Source organism: Lissotriton vulgaris, chromosome 2_1 (assembly GCF_964263255.1).
Source record: "Lissotriton vulgaris chromosome 2_1, aLisVul1.2, whole genome shotgun sequence".
Lineage (NCBI taxonomy): Eukaryota > Metazoa > Chordata > Amphibia > Caudata > Salamandridae > Lissotriton > Lissotriton vulgaris.
Window position 1 is genome coordinate 534,481,618 of NC_141687.1, and position 15,823 is coordinate 534,497,440.

The window sequence follows — 15,823 nt, forward strand, 5'->3', positions numbered from 1 at the left end:
CCAGAGGAGGTATCCCTTCATTCACCAGAACATAACAAAATAAAATGTAGTTCTACTGTTAGGAATGTATGTATTTTAAAAAGTTGATTAAATATATAGTGAGTAGCCACACATTAAACCGAATTGTTTATAACTATGCTTGATCGATAGAAACAAATCTTCATATTTAGACACCCAGCTAAGTACTTGTTTTTTATGTTTTAGCACTTTTATGTGAAGCCTTGACCGCCGTGCAGAGGTCAGTACTCCCCTCCGCAGCCTCGCCTGTTCTCAGCGCTTCTGTTGGTCTCCCGACCCCGGGTTCAAGACAGCACCCCGAGCGGCGGTAACTGCTCCTGCCGATCCGCTATTGGTTTTGTTTTAGTGTATTGCACCCCTGTGCGCCCCTTTTTCATTGTGTACCCAGCTAAATGTATTATTTCTGCCTCTGTACCCCCGATTTTCCTTTCCCACTTGCACCCCGTTTCTCTGCCAGGCTCCCTTAGTTTTCCTGCCGCTGCTGCCCACGCGGCCCCGCCCACCGATCTAGGCTGCACCCGCCCCATCACTGCTCCTGCCCCCCTCCCCTTCTAATGGTGACCGCGTGCCGTGGGTGCGCCGCTGGCGTGCCAGACCGTGCCCAGCGCCAGAACCCCTGGACCCCGCGCACGCCATGACGCCAGACTCCGATACGACACCAACACCCTCCACGCTCTCAACACCGGCCGAGACCACCACTGCTTCCAGGCCGCCCCAAAATGTACCCACGGACCCTTCTCCTGTCACATCTGCAACTTCACCTGCGACAGAACCACCAAACCTCCAAAGACCGGACCCAACCACCTTTGCTGCATACTCCTCAACACCCGCTCTGCGAGCAAACACACCGTCGACCTCTGGGATCTGCTCGACACCTCCGCCCCAGACGTTGCCTTCCTGACTGAGATCTGGTGGAACGACTCCTCGGCACCCGACATGGCCATAGCCATCCCGGACGGCTACAAAATAACCCGTAGGCACCGCACCAACAGAATCGGAGGAGGCCTAGCCATTGCCTACAAGTCCACCCTCCAGGTCTACACCCACGCAGACACCACCCTCAACTCCGCCAAACACCTGCACTTCCGGATCCACACCGATCCCAACACCATCCTCAGAGGAACACTTGTCTACAGACCTCCCGGTCCCCGGGTTCTATTCAGCCACTCCATCGCCGACCTCGCCAGCACCCACGCACTCGCCTCCACGGACTACATCCTCCTCGGGGACCTGAACTTCCACCTCAAGAAAAACAACGACGCCAACTCCGCCACCCTGATCAACAACCACGGCCTCCGTCAACTCGTCACCGAACCCACCCACACCGCCAGCCACACACTTGACCCCGTCTTCTCCAAAAGCACCCATGTCGCCTTCGACCACACCACCGAACTCCACTGGACCGACCACCGCTCCATCCACTTCACCTTGAAGAAACCTACCACGCACCACCGCACCCAACAGCTGCCCCGCCGCTGCTGGAGCAAAGTCACCGAAGACCAGCTGACCTCTACACTCGCCCAGAACCCACCCACCGACCCAGACGCCGCCGCCCGTAACTTCAGACAGCGGATCGACAACTGTGCCAACACGCTTGCCCTGCTCAGGAAACCCTCCAACAACCACTCCAGCAAGAAAGCAGCCTGGTTCACCGAAGAGCTCCAGACCTCCAAACGTACATGCCGAAAACTGGAGAAGAAATTGCTCCACGACCGCACTCCGGACAGCCACGCAGCCCACAAGGACGCCACCCGCAGACATCACCAACTCATCAGAACAGCCGAGAGATCATCCTTCAAAGCCCGCCTGGATAACAACGCACACAACAGCAAAGAGCTCTTCAGAAAAGTGAATGAACTCTCCAACCCCAGCGCCAACACCAACGATATCCCACCCTCGTAAGACCTGTGATACTCACTGGCCACCTTCTTCCATCGCAAGATCGCTGACATCCACAACAGTTTCAACACCTCTACCGCCCCAACTACTACAGACCCCACCACGAACGCCACCTGCACCAACCAGCTCACCTCCTGGTCCTACGTCAACGACGAGGAAACACGCAAAATCATGAACTCCATCCACTCAGGATCACCGTCAGACCCCTGCCCACACCAACAAAGCAGACGCAACCATCGCACCCCAACTACGGAAGGTCATCAACCACTTCTTCGACACAGCGGCTTTCCCGAAAAAATGGAAGCACGCCGAAATCAACGCCCTACTCAAGAAGCCCAAGGCAGACCCCAAAGACCTCAAGAACTTCCGGCCCATCTCCCTGCTCCCCTTCCCGGCAAAGGTCATCGAGAAAATCGCCAACATACAACTGACCCGCCACCTCGATGACAACAACATCTTAGACCCATCCCAGTCAGGATTCAGACAAAACCACAGCACCGAGACAGCCCTCATCGCCGCCACAGACTACATCAGACACCAACTAGACAACGGCGAAACTTCAGCCCTCATCCTCCTGGACCTGTCTGCCGCCTTCAACACGGTCTGCCACCACACACTAAGAACACGCCTCCAAGAAGCTCGAGTCCAGGAGAAGGCCCTGGACTGGACCACGTCCTTCCTTTCTGGCAGAACCTAGAGAGTCTGCCACCCACCCTTCCGATCCAAAGCCACCAACATCATCTGCGGCGTACTCCATGGCTCATCCCTCAGCCTGACCCTGTTCAACATCTGCCTGGCTCCCCTCGCACAAGTGGCCCGCCAGCACAGCCTGAACATCATCTCCTGCGCCGACGACAATCAGCTCATCCTCTCCCTCACCAAGGACTGGCACACTGCCAAAACCAACCTCCACGAGGGAATGAAGGCCGTAGCTGAGTGGATGAGGAGCAGCCGCCTAAAACTGAACTCGAACAAGACGGAGGTCCTTCTCCTCGGCTCCACCCCCTTGGCCTGGGTCGACCCCTGGTGGCCGACCACACTGGGAACAGCATCAACACCCACGGACCACGCACGCAACCTAGGATTCATCCTCGACTCCTCTCTCTCCATGTCAAAGCAGGTCAACTTCATCTCCTCCTCCTGCTACAACGCCCTCCGCATGCTTCACAAGATCCACAAATGGATCCCGACGGAAACCAGAAGCCCTAGTCAGCAGCAGGCTGGACTATGGAAATACACTCTACGCAGGAATCCCGGCCAAACACCAACGACGGCTGCAACGCATCCAAAACGCCTCCGCCCGCCTGATCCTCAACACCCCTCGGCACAGCCACATCAGCCCCACCTAAGAGACCTCCACTGGCTCCCCATCAACAAGAGGATCACCTTCAAGCTCCTCACCCACGCACACAAAGTGCTCCACAACACAGGACCAGCCTACCGGAACAGTAGACTAAACTTCGACACCCCCGCCCGCCAGTTCTTCTCCGCCAGTCTCGCCCTCGCCGCCGTCCCGCGCATCCAATTAACGACCTCCGGCGGCAAATCCTTCTCCTTCCTCGCCGCTAAGACTTGGAACACCCTCCCTACCAATCTGCAGCATACCCAAGACCTCCTCACCTTCAGAAGGCTCCTCAAGACCTGGCTCTTTGAATAGTAGCTGCACCACCCCCTCCCCCCAGCGCCTTGAGACCCTCACAGGTAAGTAGTGCGCTCTACAAGTTGACTGATTGATTGATTGATATGTATGTGCCAGAGATTGACCAAGTCTCATTTAATCAACAACGCTCACAAAAAATATATAAATAGATGGGCAGTGGATCAGCCCTCTCCATCGATTGATCTGTTCAGCTAACATTCACATGTTGCTGCCGCCCACCACAGCATACTGCATGGGGCAGTGGGTAAGCCCAGTTTAGTCATGGCTTTCTTGCACTGTACGGGATGGCATTTTCCCTGATTACCTATGCATGTCTGTCTAAAAGGAAGTGCAGTCAGTACCAGGTCCTGTGTGCCAATACTCAACTGCGTCATTGATTTTTTGCATTCCATTCTTTAGCCTTTTTATTGTTTTTGGGCAATTTTTGACTATTTAAACTATGTCTTGAGATTATAATAATTCAATTTCATTAGTACATTTTCTTTACGTCAAGAACAAATATATGTCTCTGTGATGTGCTTTAAAGCAAAAAGGGTTTCTCTACCCTTTGCAGGTACACTTCCCTGCTAGAAATCATCCATAAATGCAATGCAATTTTTTTTTCTCTTTAAAATATTTATTGTAAGTAAATGGCCTCAACTTTTAATCAATGGCATGTGTTATTTGTATTTTGGTGGACAGGCTTGTATTAGAAAATAAAATAAATAATCATTGTAACAGCTTGCCAAAACCAGACCTACTGACTTTGCCATAACATTCTACAATTTGAAGATCGAGAGCTAGTTGTTGCTCTTGCAGTTGAGGTGTACAGTAAAAGTGCCACGTTCTTTAATTTGAACAAAATTAACTTCCATTATTGTTCACAACCACTGGAGGTGTTAACAGTATCCACCTTTAAAAATCTAAGGCTTCCACAAGTTTCAGATTCAAATTTTTCTCCCTAGAAGTATATTTATTGAAATGGCGCCCTTCTGAAGAGATTTCAGGCGTGAGGTGTTCATAGTTATTGCTGTTATCATTGTAAGCTTAAATTGTGGCTTCTTCATTTGGAGTGATGGTGGTCGTAAAGTGCCGGCTAAACATATCTCCTTTAAAATAAGCAATTTGGCTGTAGTGTTTATCAATGTTTAAAATTCAAGGACATAACAATAATAATATTAATACATTGGTTAACCAGATACATTTAAAAAGTTCATATATAGCAACATACAAAGTGAAGTTTATGATATAATATACATTTAGCGATTACCTACGGGCAATACAAGTTTAAGTTCTGATAAATGTTTGGAAAGCAGCAGCCCTCTTGGCTATGTTTTCTTTTGGACCAGAATGTTTACATTGGCCACAAGATATAGATAGAGCAGTGACAAATACAATATTTTAAATAAGTACATTTCAGGTTAGAGCAAAGGATGTCTAGAGCAGTGACAAATACAATATTTTAAATGAGTACATGTCAGGTTAGAACAAAGGATGTCAGGTGGTGAGGAATGGCACACATTTTATAAGAGCATTAGTTCTACCAGTTCGGCTAAGTCTACTAACTTTACTTTTGGTACTACTACTACCACTGCTTGTATTTCTACAACATTTTCCTAATTTTAAAACTTAAAAAGAGATGTAAGGCGTTTACGGTGGATTAAACTTTGAGAATTAGCACAGTATTGTTTTCATAGCTCTCCTATATGCCAACTGGGTATCTACTGGTGGATAGTAAATGGCATCTGAAGCCACAGTTTAACCACATGCTAGCAGAAAATATGCTGCCTAGTTTACTAGGCCTGGACACACACGGCAAAAGCACTGGAACGCCAATCCTAGAAGGGGTGTTCAGCATCTTAAATTCCATGTGCGTCTTTATTGGTAGCCATGCAGATAGCATACTACTGGTGTAGTGAATACTTTTCTTTTGCTGATATTACACTTCTAAAAGCTTACATCGGTAATATGAACTTCTAACTCATATTTGTAACCCCCTCACTGTTTCCTATTATGGCTCAAGCTATAGCAGCCGCTTCTGGATGGATCTGAATTGAACGGAAATGTACCTCAGCAGCTTTAGTTGCTATTAAGATGGTTTGATGACCTTATTAATTTGATTCTCCATTTCCAAGGAATTAGTTAGGTGTAACTCCAAATAGCCCTTGTTTTAATGGACTTAGAAGCTGGCACCCAGAATAATCATGAGTTGATCGAGGGCCAGACATGTTTTCAAGTAATCACCAATGTATATGGGCAAAAACTCTATCTTCTTGTCTTTTTAGATCATCCAGTTAGAGTGCATTGAATCAGCAATGCTGGCATATGTGCCCAAATCAGTGCCTTAGTCATGTCTACAACTCACTGAGTTAAGATTGAAAATTGACTGAGCATCATCTATTTCATCTCATGCAGACAGACTCTGGAGGTGAATTGGAAACAATACAGGCAAAGCAATAGTCTTAGGGTCCTTACAAGGAATCGAAGCTAATGAAAAACAAAAAGCTATCCTCACAATCCTGACTATGGGGCACGGAACTGGGCTATCTGTCATACTAACTTTTTTCTGCTACCTCAGTTTCTATAATTAGATGGGAGTGCTTGCAATATAAAACACAGGCCAAACATGGAGAAAGAAAACATACCTCTGTCCTAAACTCTAATATGATAACCTTCCAAACATCATCGCTTTCCCAAATCTGAGATGGGCGATTAGGTTGCTGGTAGACCAACTTTGAACGGCGTGTTTGGCATAAGGTGTTTGGTAAATTTTTATCCTTCAAAAACTGGTACCTTTCTAATAAGTCTACAATTCACCATTGATCTACCAATGGCCCTCTAACCGTTGTTGAGGACAGTCTCACAAACTTAATACAAAACCAAACTCCACATAGCTTCAAAAGCATTATACCACTTAAACTTGAAAACAGAGATCAACCTTCCAATGCCTTGACCTTGGAATGTTAGCATGCAAGACCATAACCCAATTCTGAGGCACAAACACAGTGTCAAACGTCATGGGAACAACTCCTACCAGATCGTATGCAGACAAGATCTTCTTCTGCAGCTCCGGTGTGGCTCCGACAGGCTCCAGGTAAGGAAAGTTCTCCTTCATGATCAGGGCCACCGATGGGGAATTATCATTGTTCACCAGGCGGGAGGAGAGAGACAGCATGCACTGCTTCAGGCTAGCACTGGTAGGAAGGCCACACAGCTCTTTCACGGACACCATTGCATTCTGATGAAACAAAAAGCAAAATCAGTGTTCTGGGTCATTTCAGTCAAAGACCATAACCAATCTTTCTGATGTGGGCTCACTGCTTGGGGATGCCCCAGTTTAATTTGTGCAGCTCAGTTTCTAGCCTTTTGGCTCTGGAAGGTCATTAGAAGTGGGTAGAAATCTGATATACAAACCAGAAGGCATCTAGGCCGTGGTGCACCCAATACGAAAAATGTCATCTCAAGGTCAGAATTGATAGCTATTTCAAGACCTGGGGCATTTTATGCAAGATGGTTATTTTCATGACTGGTATCAGGAACAGAAATATTTTTCAACAGTCAATTTATGTAGGTTCACTTTACACACCGAATGACCTTTATCCCAAGTGAAAAGCCATGTCTATGATTCACAAAATGTGGATCTATATATTCATAAACATATTTCTCGGATATGTGAACTCCCACAAACGTACACGTTTGTGTGTATTCAGAACCGTGTCCATGGCCCATTACCTGGAAATAGTCAGAGTTGCTCCTGTCAAGGGCAGGAAAAAAATGTTTTTCAAGTGTTAGAAAGTGAAGGAAACAAACAGAACTTGTGTGAAGCTATAGGGAAAGGAACTTCCTCAAGTTCACAAAATATCAGCAAGGGCCACTGTACTTTCTTGAATGTTATGCATGAGCAAATATACTCACATACATTAGCTCATGCAAAGATTTAACCCCTTCACTGCGGTGCCGATTCCCCTGCTGTGCTGGGGGGAGGGTGCGCTATAAATAGGGGGGTTGTACCCAGATAGAGTTACGGGGACCTGGGTTATCAATTGTAGTATGGGAAGGGGTCCCAGTAAACATGAAAAACAATAACAAGGAAAGTATAAGCAATCAAAACGACCAATCATAGAGACACATTGTTTTATTCACATACATTGATTGGTGACTATTTTGTAGTGCCCCAAAGGGGGGGGGGTAATGTACAGCTAATGAAACCAATAGGGTGTGGAGTTGACTGCAAAGAACAAAGTGTTGTCAAAGGAAAAAGGGTTTGCAGTGACAGTAAAATCGGCGAATAAGACAAATTCAATGGAGTTACATATCAATGTACCCAGATGAAGACCAATAGGTTCATATACAATCTTTTACAAAAATCATACTCCAAATGTACAGCTAATGAAACCAATAGGGTGTGGAGTTGACTGCAAAGAACAAAGTGTTCAGCTCGTCAGGAGCCACGGTTCTCGTGTGCTCATGACGAGCTCAGGTCGTCATGACCACGCCCGTTCCTTAGAACGCCCAGCGCAGCAGGGGAATTAGCCCCGCGTGTGAGCGTTCTAACGGTCATGACGAGCTTAGCACACGAGAACCGTGGCTCATGATGAGCTGCACTCGTCATGAGCGTGGGAGGGGTTAATTCACAACACTACTCGTTAGAAAACACAAACAAGTTGTAGCATCCCAGTAGCAGCCTTGATAAGGTCTGTGAGATTTTAAAAGCAATTTTTCATGTAAACCTGGATATGATAATACCTGTGGTACACTTTTTAAAAAAAGATAGCATTCTGAGTCAATCCTCTGCAGCTGGGGAATGAATGAGCTGATAATCCTAGGGTGGTTGGTTAAATATTTTACTGGCAACTATATGTAAAGTGGGCCAGTGTGAAATAAGATCTGCCTTCCTGTGTGTGTCAGCAAAGAGCAGCAGAAAGACTGGGGCTTCTTGCTAGAAATGGTGGCCTTCACATAGAGGATGGGTGCAGTCAGAAGAGAATGATCACTATAGAACGGCCATACCAAGGATCAAAAGAACTAACCATCAGTGGCGTGGATAGCCACATGGGCGCCCGTGGCGGGCTCTGCGTTTGCTGCCCCGCAGTGGACGCATAAAGAGCGGGGTGGGGTGCTGGCAAGTACTTTCTCTGTTTGACACTCCCTCGCGGCAAACGCATTGATGAGTGGGGGCTGGAGGTTGGGGTTGTTGCTGCCCCGAGACAGCAGGTGATAGCGGGGGAGGGCGCCAGCCCCCAAAACTCCACCTCCCCTCCCCCCACCTCCAGCTACGCCACTGCTAAACATGTATCACAGGCTTGAAGTTAGGACTTTAGGGCCTGATCTGAAGGTTGGAAAATGGGTACTCCATCACAAATGTGACAGATATCCTGTAAACAGTGCTTAGTTTGAAAAAAAAAAAGTGCCAGGGCCTATGTCAGGACCTCTGTGTGCACTGACAATGAAGTATCCAAACAACCACAAGCCATCCCACTCCTACAAGTGTGACAATGCAGACCTTTCCAGTCTCTGAAAGCTATAAGAATGGCTTTGGCGGCAGGTATTAGTAATTTTTAATGTATATGGAATTGATAAACAACTGTTGTTGCGCTCATCTCTAAGTAAAACAAACAGCACCATCATGTGGTAGACTGACGTAAGTACTGGTGTTGCCAATTAATTGCTGTTGCCGAGCACCAGAAAACCACAGGCTCAAATTAAGCACTGCCTGGCCACCTCATTACACTTGTTTTACACATTTGTAGTATGGAGGACGGGATATCCGTCACATTTACAAAGGGTACACATCCACCAAATTCTAAATCAGACCCTTAGTTTATAAATGTGTGCATTAAACCCCATTGAAAAGTGGACACCATGCAGAATACAGCACAGTAATTTCTTGTCTACTCAGTTGTTCCCTATTTTGAGGGGATTAACTCACAATGAGAGTAAATATGTGTAGAGATACAGGTCAGAATCAGTAATTCTATCTACCCAGAATTTCCACACATGTTCACTCCTAACACTTAATCAGGCCTATGTGGTTTGAGTCTCCTTTAAGTACATTGAGGCAACTGGACAATGGCAAACTCCTACTCTTTACATAAAGAGGAAGGAAGAAGCACTTCTAAAGAAAGACGTAGAGTGGTTCTTTGGGATAACCAGAAATATACTGATTATCAAATAATGTAATACCCAGCAGAGAAAATTTACGACTTGCAGAGCATTCTTGACACATTTTTAAATAGAAAAGCGAAATGCTTTTTCAGACTTCTAATATGACCGTGGTCAATTAACTACATTATTAATTCTGACACCCTGCTACCTTGGTTGCTCGGTTGTTGTTAAGTGACAAAAGGTTGGCCAAATTGAATGGATAGCCATAGTGTAAAATGAAGTAAACAAAGTAAGGAATATAGAAGTCTAAGAATGCATTGACTAAGTTTCTGAATGCTTTGCTTTGAGGTTGTCATAGAGTGTCTCAATTGTTGATTTCAAAATCTGGGAATCTCATGACTCGATGCAAGCGTTCCAACTTTAAACAATTGAATGAACGTAGGGAAATCATTTAATTGCCCTCGACCTCACATACTTATCAACTCTAAAGTTTTAGCACTTAAGAACATACTTCCCTCTGGAGCTAAGTGCCGTAGAAATTCTAAACATTTACTTCCTGAGTTGTTGCCCTTTGAGACTACCCTGTTTTTTCTTTAATATGGATATCATAGGTTTATGTATTAGGACACCTCTTATCTTCTTATCCATGTGATCAAAGCGAGATCCTACATCTGGGTATTTAAATAATCATCTTATTTATCTAATAATCTATACTGTAGCACCCATTTGACAATAGTAGTCCCAAAAATGTGTACCAGTTAACATCCACTCATCGTGCCCATACTAGGGAGTAGATGACGTCTAGTGGTTAAGATCCTGACTTTGACACATGACCATAACTGTGGTGGGCTAAACTCCTCTCATCAGTTTTCTAAGCAAAATCATATCCATTGTTCCCAGCAGAATGCAATTACATACCGAACATCAGGCGTTAATATGACAAAGTACTCGATCCCACTGAGACTTAGGTATCTGATCTACCAAAACTAAGGCTGCTTAAAAACAGGCTGACCCCAGAATAAATGTTTGAAAAATAAGCTGTGTTTTGGTTCCCTACTCTTCTAAAATTGAGAATGCTTAAAAAATGCAAAACCTCACTATTAAATGGGACTTTGTCTTTGGTTGGTTTATAGTTACACCAAATGTATATCTTTTTGGCTTGGGTGGCTTCCTGCCATTAATAGCTAATAACATACAAGCTTTATGTTCCAATGAACTTACTGTACCTAGGAATAATAAATTAAATATTGTGAATTGTTTAAGAGCTACACGTGGAAAAACTTTTCAGCTATTGAAAGATAGCACCTCTATTTTGCAAACTTTTGTGTGAGAGATTTGGCTATGTTTAAATGTTTTATTTTCAAAGGATTAAGAGACATACTGCAGAAAGTCAATCGGATCCTGAAATATTCCACTCTCTAAACCAGGATCCTCTAAATGTAAAATATTAGCCCTATAACGGTAGGTGGTATTATGCCAATAAAAGTGCAATAACAATTTAGGGGGTTGCAGCATAATCAAGACTGAAAATGTGTCATACGCTTGAATGATGCTTTGCAAAACATTATACAATTTCAAAATAATAACAGAATGATGATTTGAACATTCTGTGAAAGGTATGCAATGCTTTGCTGTAGATCAATAAGGAATATGTTACTTACCCTGTTCTTGGCATGTAGAGCTGTAGATTCACATGCTTTGCATACTTCCGCCATTTAGTGCTGGGTCTGGATGTTTGCAAGTTGTGTTTCTTTGATTAAGTCATTGCAGTCAGAAGGTAAAGTGACTCCTCCTTTCGGTTATAGTGCACATGGGCATCGACTCCATTGTTAGATTATTTTCCCACAAAAGGGTGAGAATGGAGTAAGTAAGTGTAGTACAGAGATGTCCATGAGTGTATTATGTGAATAATAAGAACTGCAACATCCAAAGGTGTCCGGGGAGGAGGGAAGGCGCAGGTGAATCTACAGCTTTCCATGCCAAAAACAGATGCCTACAGTTCTTTCCTTTTTGGGGAGCTGTCAAACATTAATAGGTCTAGTATGTAATAATTAAAAATATTTCTTGATGTTCAGTTCCAATGCTAAACCCAACAGCTAGCATTTGCCAATGAAAAATTCAATTAAAAACCTATTTAGGTAGACAAACCAAGATTGTCATCTTGCATCACCACATTAGCATGAACAAAACATCCTAACTCTTCATTAGAGTGTAGACTACTTAACAAATTATTAATGTTAATTAACATTACTTTTTTTCTGCTCTCCACTGCAGGCTCTTGCTTAAACTAACATGATTATTCTACGTAGTTCACTAAGTGATCAAAAACGAAAGCAAAATATATGATTGATGTTCACATACCTGCATGTTGACCCTGACATCAGTGGCTTCCCTCAATGGTTGGACAGCGAGTTTAAACATGTCATCCACAATTTTGAGTCCAGTGTTTCTCAGCATGGTGTACTCCTTTGCCTTCTTTCCTATTCGTGATGAGCGTCCACGTTTGTGTGACTTTCCTCCTCCACTTCGATTGGTGAGGGCAATGTGGACAAACAGTTTGGCATGCTCGATGATTTCACCCACAAAAGATCGTAAAGGTACATGTCGATACCCTGGCTGCAAGCAGTCCACTGGAATTGTATACTGACCTATAAATTCATCGCCAATGTAGTCATCATCCAGAACTACAAAGCGGACCATGGCCAGCTCTGGAAGGTTGATCTGAAATTCAAAGCTTTCGTCAAAAATAGGATTGTCACCATTTTCCTGAACAGTTTTAGTTCTCTGCTCCGAACAGTCTGCAGGAATTCCATGGATCTCTATGCACACATAGGGGTCAATGACATCACCTTTTGCACAAGCTCCTTTGGGTTTTGGAAAGTTCTGACCGCTGATAATTTTGACATGCAAGAGCTGAGGAGATACTCCAGGAACAACACCTTTGGTGTTTGCACTAAAGTAAGACACTTCGTCTCGCATGATAGAAGGTCGAAGGACATACCCACAACCACCGTTCTGTAAGAACCAACCAGTATTCAGGTCCATCATGGGACCTGGAGTCTGATAGTTCATAGCCACAATCTGGCAGCCACAGTTCCAAAAGTCTTGGGGGTTGACATTACTGGAATCTATCCTCATTGGACTGGGATATACTCGGGATAAAAACTTCTTGTTGTAGTTGACAAAATCCTCTGGGTACTCATTGCCAATTCTACTGGCCTGAGTTTCACTAAAGGAGCAAGCCTCAAAAAAGTTCTGGCTCTTCATGGAGGTGTCAAAGTCTCTATATTGTACAGACTTGCAAATGGATACCAAGTCAGACAACTCCTTGCACAGGCAGATGAACTTCTGTTCACCAAAGTAGTCCTCGGACATCCTTCGGGAAACTTCAGCTTCTTCATCCTCATCGGAGACATCACCTTCAATCAGGTCATAGTCGGAAGGAAGCTTTTTACCCTTAATGATGATCTTCTTCTTTAATTTCTCCGGTGAGGGCAAATAGACTTCAGCAGTTGAGGGTGTTTCTGTGTAAAGTTTGGTTCCAAAAATCTTCTTCATGTGTTGGACCATAACCTTCTGCTGCTGAACCGAACAGTGATTGCCCATGCATAGTATGAGGGGGTAGTCAGAAGAAATGAAAGCATATTTGTTGATCACCTCAACGACATTTCGAAAGGAGAGTGGTGATGTCATGCTATTTCGATTGCAAATGATTGGTTCATTATCTGGACCATCAGTGACATCTAACTCAATGCTCCTACAGGCCATCTTCAAAGCCCTGACATAGCCATTGATATCTGCAGGACCCCTGAACTGGTCTTCAATCAGGTATGTATTATGGGATGAATTGATATAGTAATGTGACAAAGGCTGTGTCATGTCTTGGCTCACCTTTTTGTGCTCTGGGTCAAATATATCACATTCTGTAGACAATAGGTACTGAGTAAAGCCATCAATGGCAATGAATCCCTTCAAACGTCCTTCCAAAGACCGCTCATATCTGAGAATAATATCCAGACATATTTCTTCAGTCATCTGGGCCATCCCTTGTTCAGATTCTAAGAACAGCATAAGGTCATTGGCATCCAGATATTCCTTGTTTTTGGAAATCTGTACCAGCAAGAAATATACTTCCGGCCTGGTGCAAAGTTCGCTGAAGGCTTCACAGAACTCCTCACTTGTAACTCTGGTCGTCAGTTTTTCTTTACTCTTTTGGATTTCTTTAAATTTTAACCGGATCTTTGATTCCTTCAAGGCAGGGGAGAGTTGCTTGATCAATTGCACCGCGGTATCCTCCAGCATGACCCCGTTCCCATCCACATCAGCCGCTTCAAACACAGACCGCAGCCATGTGACCCTCGGTGTAGCCTGCCCTCCCTCTCCCAAGTCCAGGGGTTGTTTGCTATGAGAAACCAGGTAACGGAGACCAGAAACCCATATGTTGGCCACATCAGCAGAGTTAGCGACTAAGTCCAGGGGCTCAAAGCTATCACCGTGAAGGATGGAGAAGGCACAGTCCTCGCAGATCTGATCTGCCAGACCATTGCTTCGGAAAGTTTCAGTGTTTTTACCTAGTCTGATCTCTCTTATAGCAGCAATGTCAAGCTTGGCTTTTTCTGGATCTTTTTTGGAAGGCTCCCAGCGCAAAGCCTGTATGTCGGAGTCCAGTGTGAAGAAGCGACTGTAAATCCGGGAGTTTGAGCGGACTTTTTTTAGCTCACAGCCTCCTTGCATGAAGCCTATGCAGTCGCTGGCACTGCTGACCTTTTTCTCTGATGGCATGCTGCTGAAGGACACCGTTTTCTTCCTTCCTGTTTTTTGGTTTGCTGGATCCTAAAATAAAAGAAATACACAAAACTGAAACTTTTGCTCAGCCAATCAAGGCTTATTGTTTGACCTTGGATTAAGAGATTGCACTTAAAATGGAAGTTCCACCCCCATATACTTTGTTTTCCCCAGGATTTATTGATCATTCAACTTTACACATGTTGACATCCCTTTTTATGTTTATAGCCTACAACACTGGTGTCCAAGTAAATCAAGGAGGACGGAAACAACACAGATTTTCTGTATAGTCACATAGGATGAATGCAGATGCAATTAATCGAACTTTTTTATGTGATCACCATGCATGATAACAAAACCTTAGATGGATTAGTGACAGAAGAAAAGTAAAGGAGATCTGAAAGTACTGGTGAGTAAATAGCCTAGTCACAATTCTGACCATACCTTCCATGTACTAATGTGCACATAAGATCTTGCATGGTTGACAGTCCTAGGCTCCAAGGATTGCCGTCTTTGTTAGAGGGATGAGTAAGGGCATTCAACTTCCACTGACCCCCTCAAAGGCATTTAGTTTGTCTTTAGGAGATCCCTAACTCATTCCTAACCAGGCCTGGCTAACACTGAAGAATCCATTCACGGCCATTTATTATTGCAGTCAAGCAAAACGAGGTTCACTCTTTTTAGCAGGAAGTCAACATGTTCCTCTTCTGACTAAGCACGTCAATTATTCTTTCTTTCCATTCACGTTGGAGTAAATTCATCTCCACACTGGCAATCATGAGGGTAAGAAAATGTGTGAGTGCATCCTTCTCCTTATTGAATGTTAATAAATAAATAAAACTTCAAGATTTCTGATGACAATTTTTGCATTAGCTTTTATTCCTTGCTTTGGAATTTTCATAATATTTCCAAAGTGTTACAGTGTTCAATTTGAAACATTTTCAGCAGCCGACACGCGTTTTGCCCTTACAAGGTCATCTGGACCAGGGCTTGCTGAAGGCTTTCAAGTGTGTTATTCCAAGCAGTTTAATCATATGAAAGAAAATTAGAATTATCTTTCATATGGATTAAACTGCTTTGAATAAGAGATTTCTCTGAAAACACAACAAAACAGTAAGAACTACAAGTAACAAACTTGAAAGCCTTGAGAAAGCGCTGGTCAAGATGACCATGTAAGGGCGACACACTTGTCGGTTGCTGAAATGTTTCAAATTGAACACTGTAACACTTTGAAAATATGATCAAAATTCCAAAACAACGAATAAAAGCAAAATCAAAAATCATCATCAGAAATCTTGAAGCTTTCTTTATGTATTAACATTCAGTAAGGAGAAGGATGAACTCACACATTCTCAACCAGTTACAATTGAGGTATAA

The 15,823-nt window shown here is 44.2% G+C and overlaps 1 protein-coding gene across 1 annotated transcript in view; it reads right to left on the reverse strand.

Moving 5' to 3' along the window:
- PLCL1 (phospholipase C like 1 (inactive)) overlaps nucleotides 1–15,823 on the reverse strand; it is a 1,110,208-nt gene that overhangs the window by 188,344 nt on the left and 906,041 nt on the right. Inside the window, exons 2-3 of the mRNA XM_086955482.1 lie at nucleotides 12,023–14,494; nucleotides 6,591–6,794 (exon numbers count right to left, since the gene is read on the reverse strand). Of these exons, the coding sequence (XP_086811608.1) occupies nucleotides 6,591–6,794; nucleotides 12,023–14,494 (2,676 nt within the window). The remainder of the gene's footprint in view (nucleotides 1–6,590; nucleotides 6,795–12,022; nucleotides 14,495–15,823) is intronic.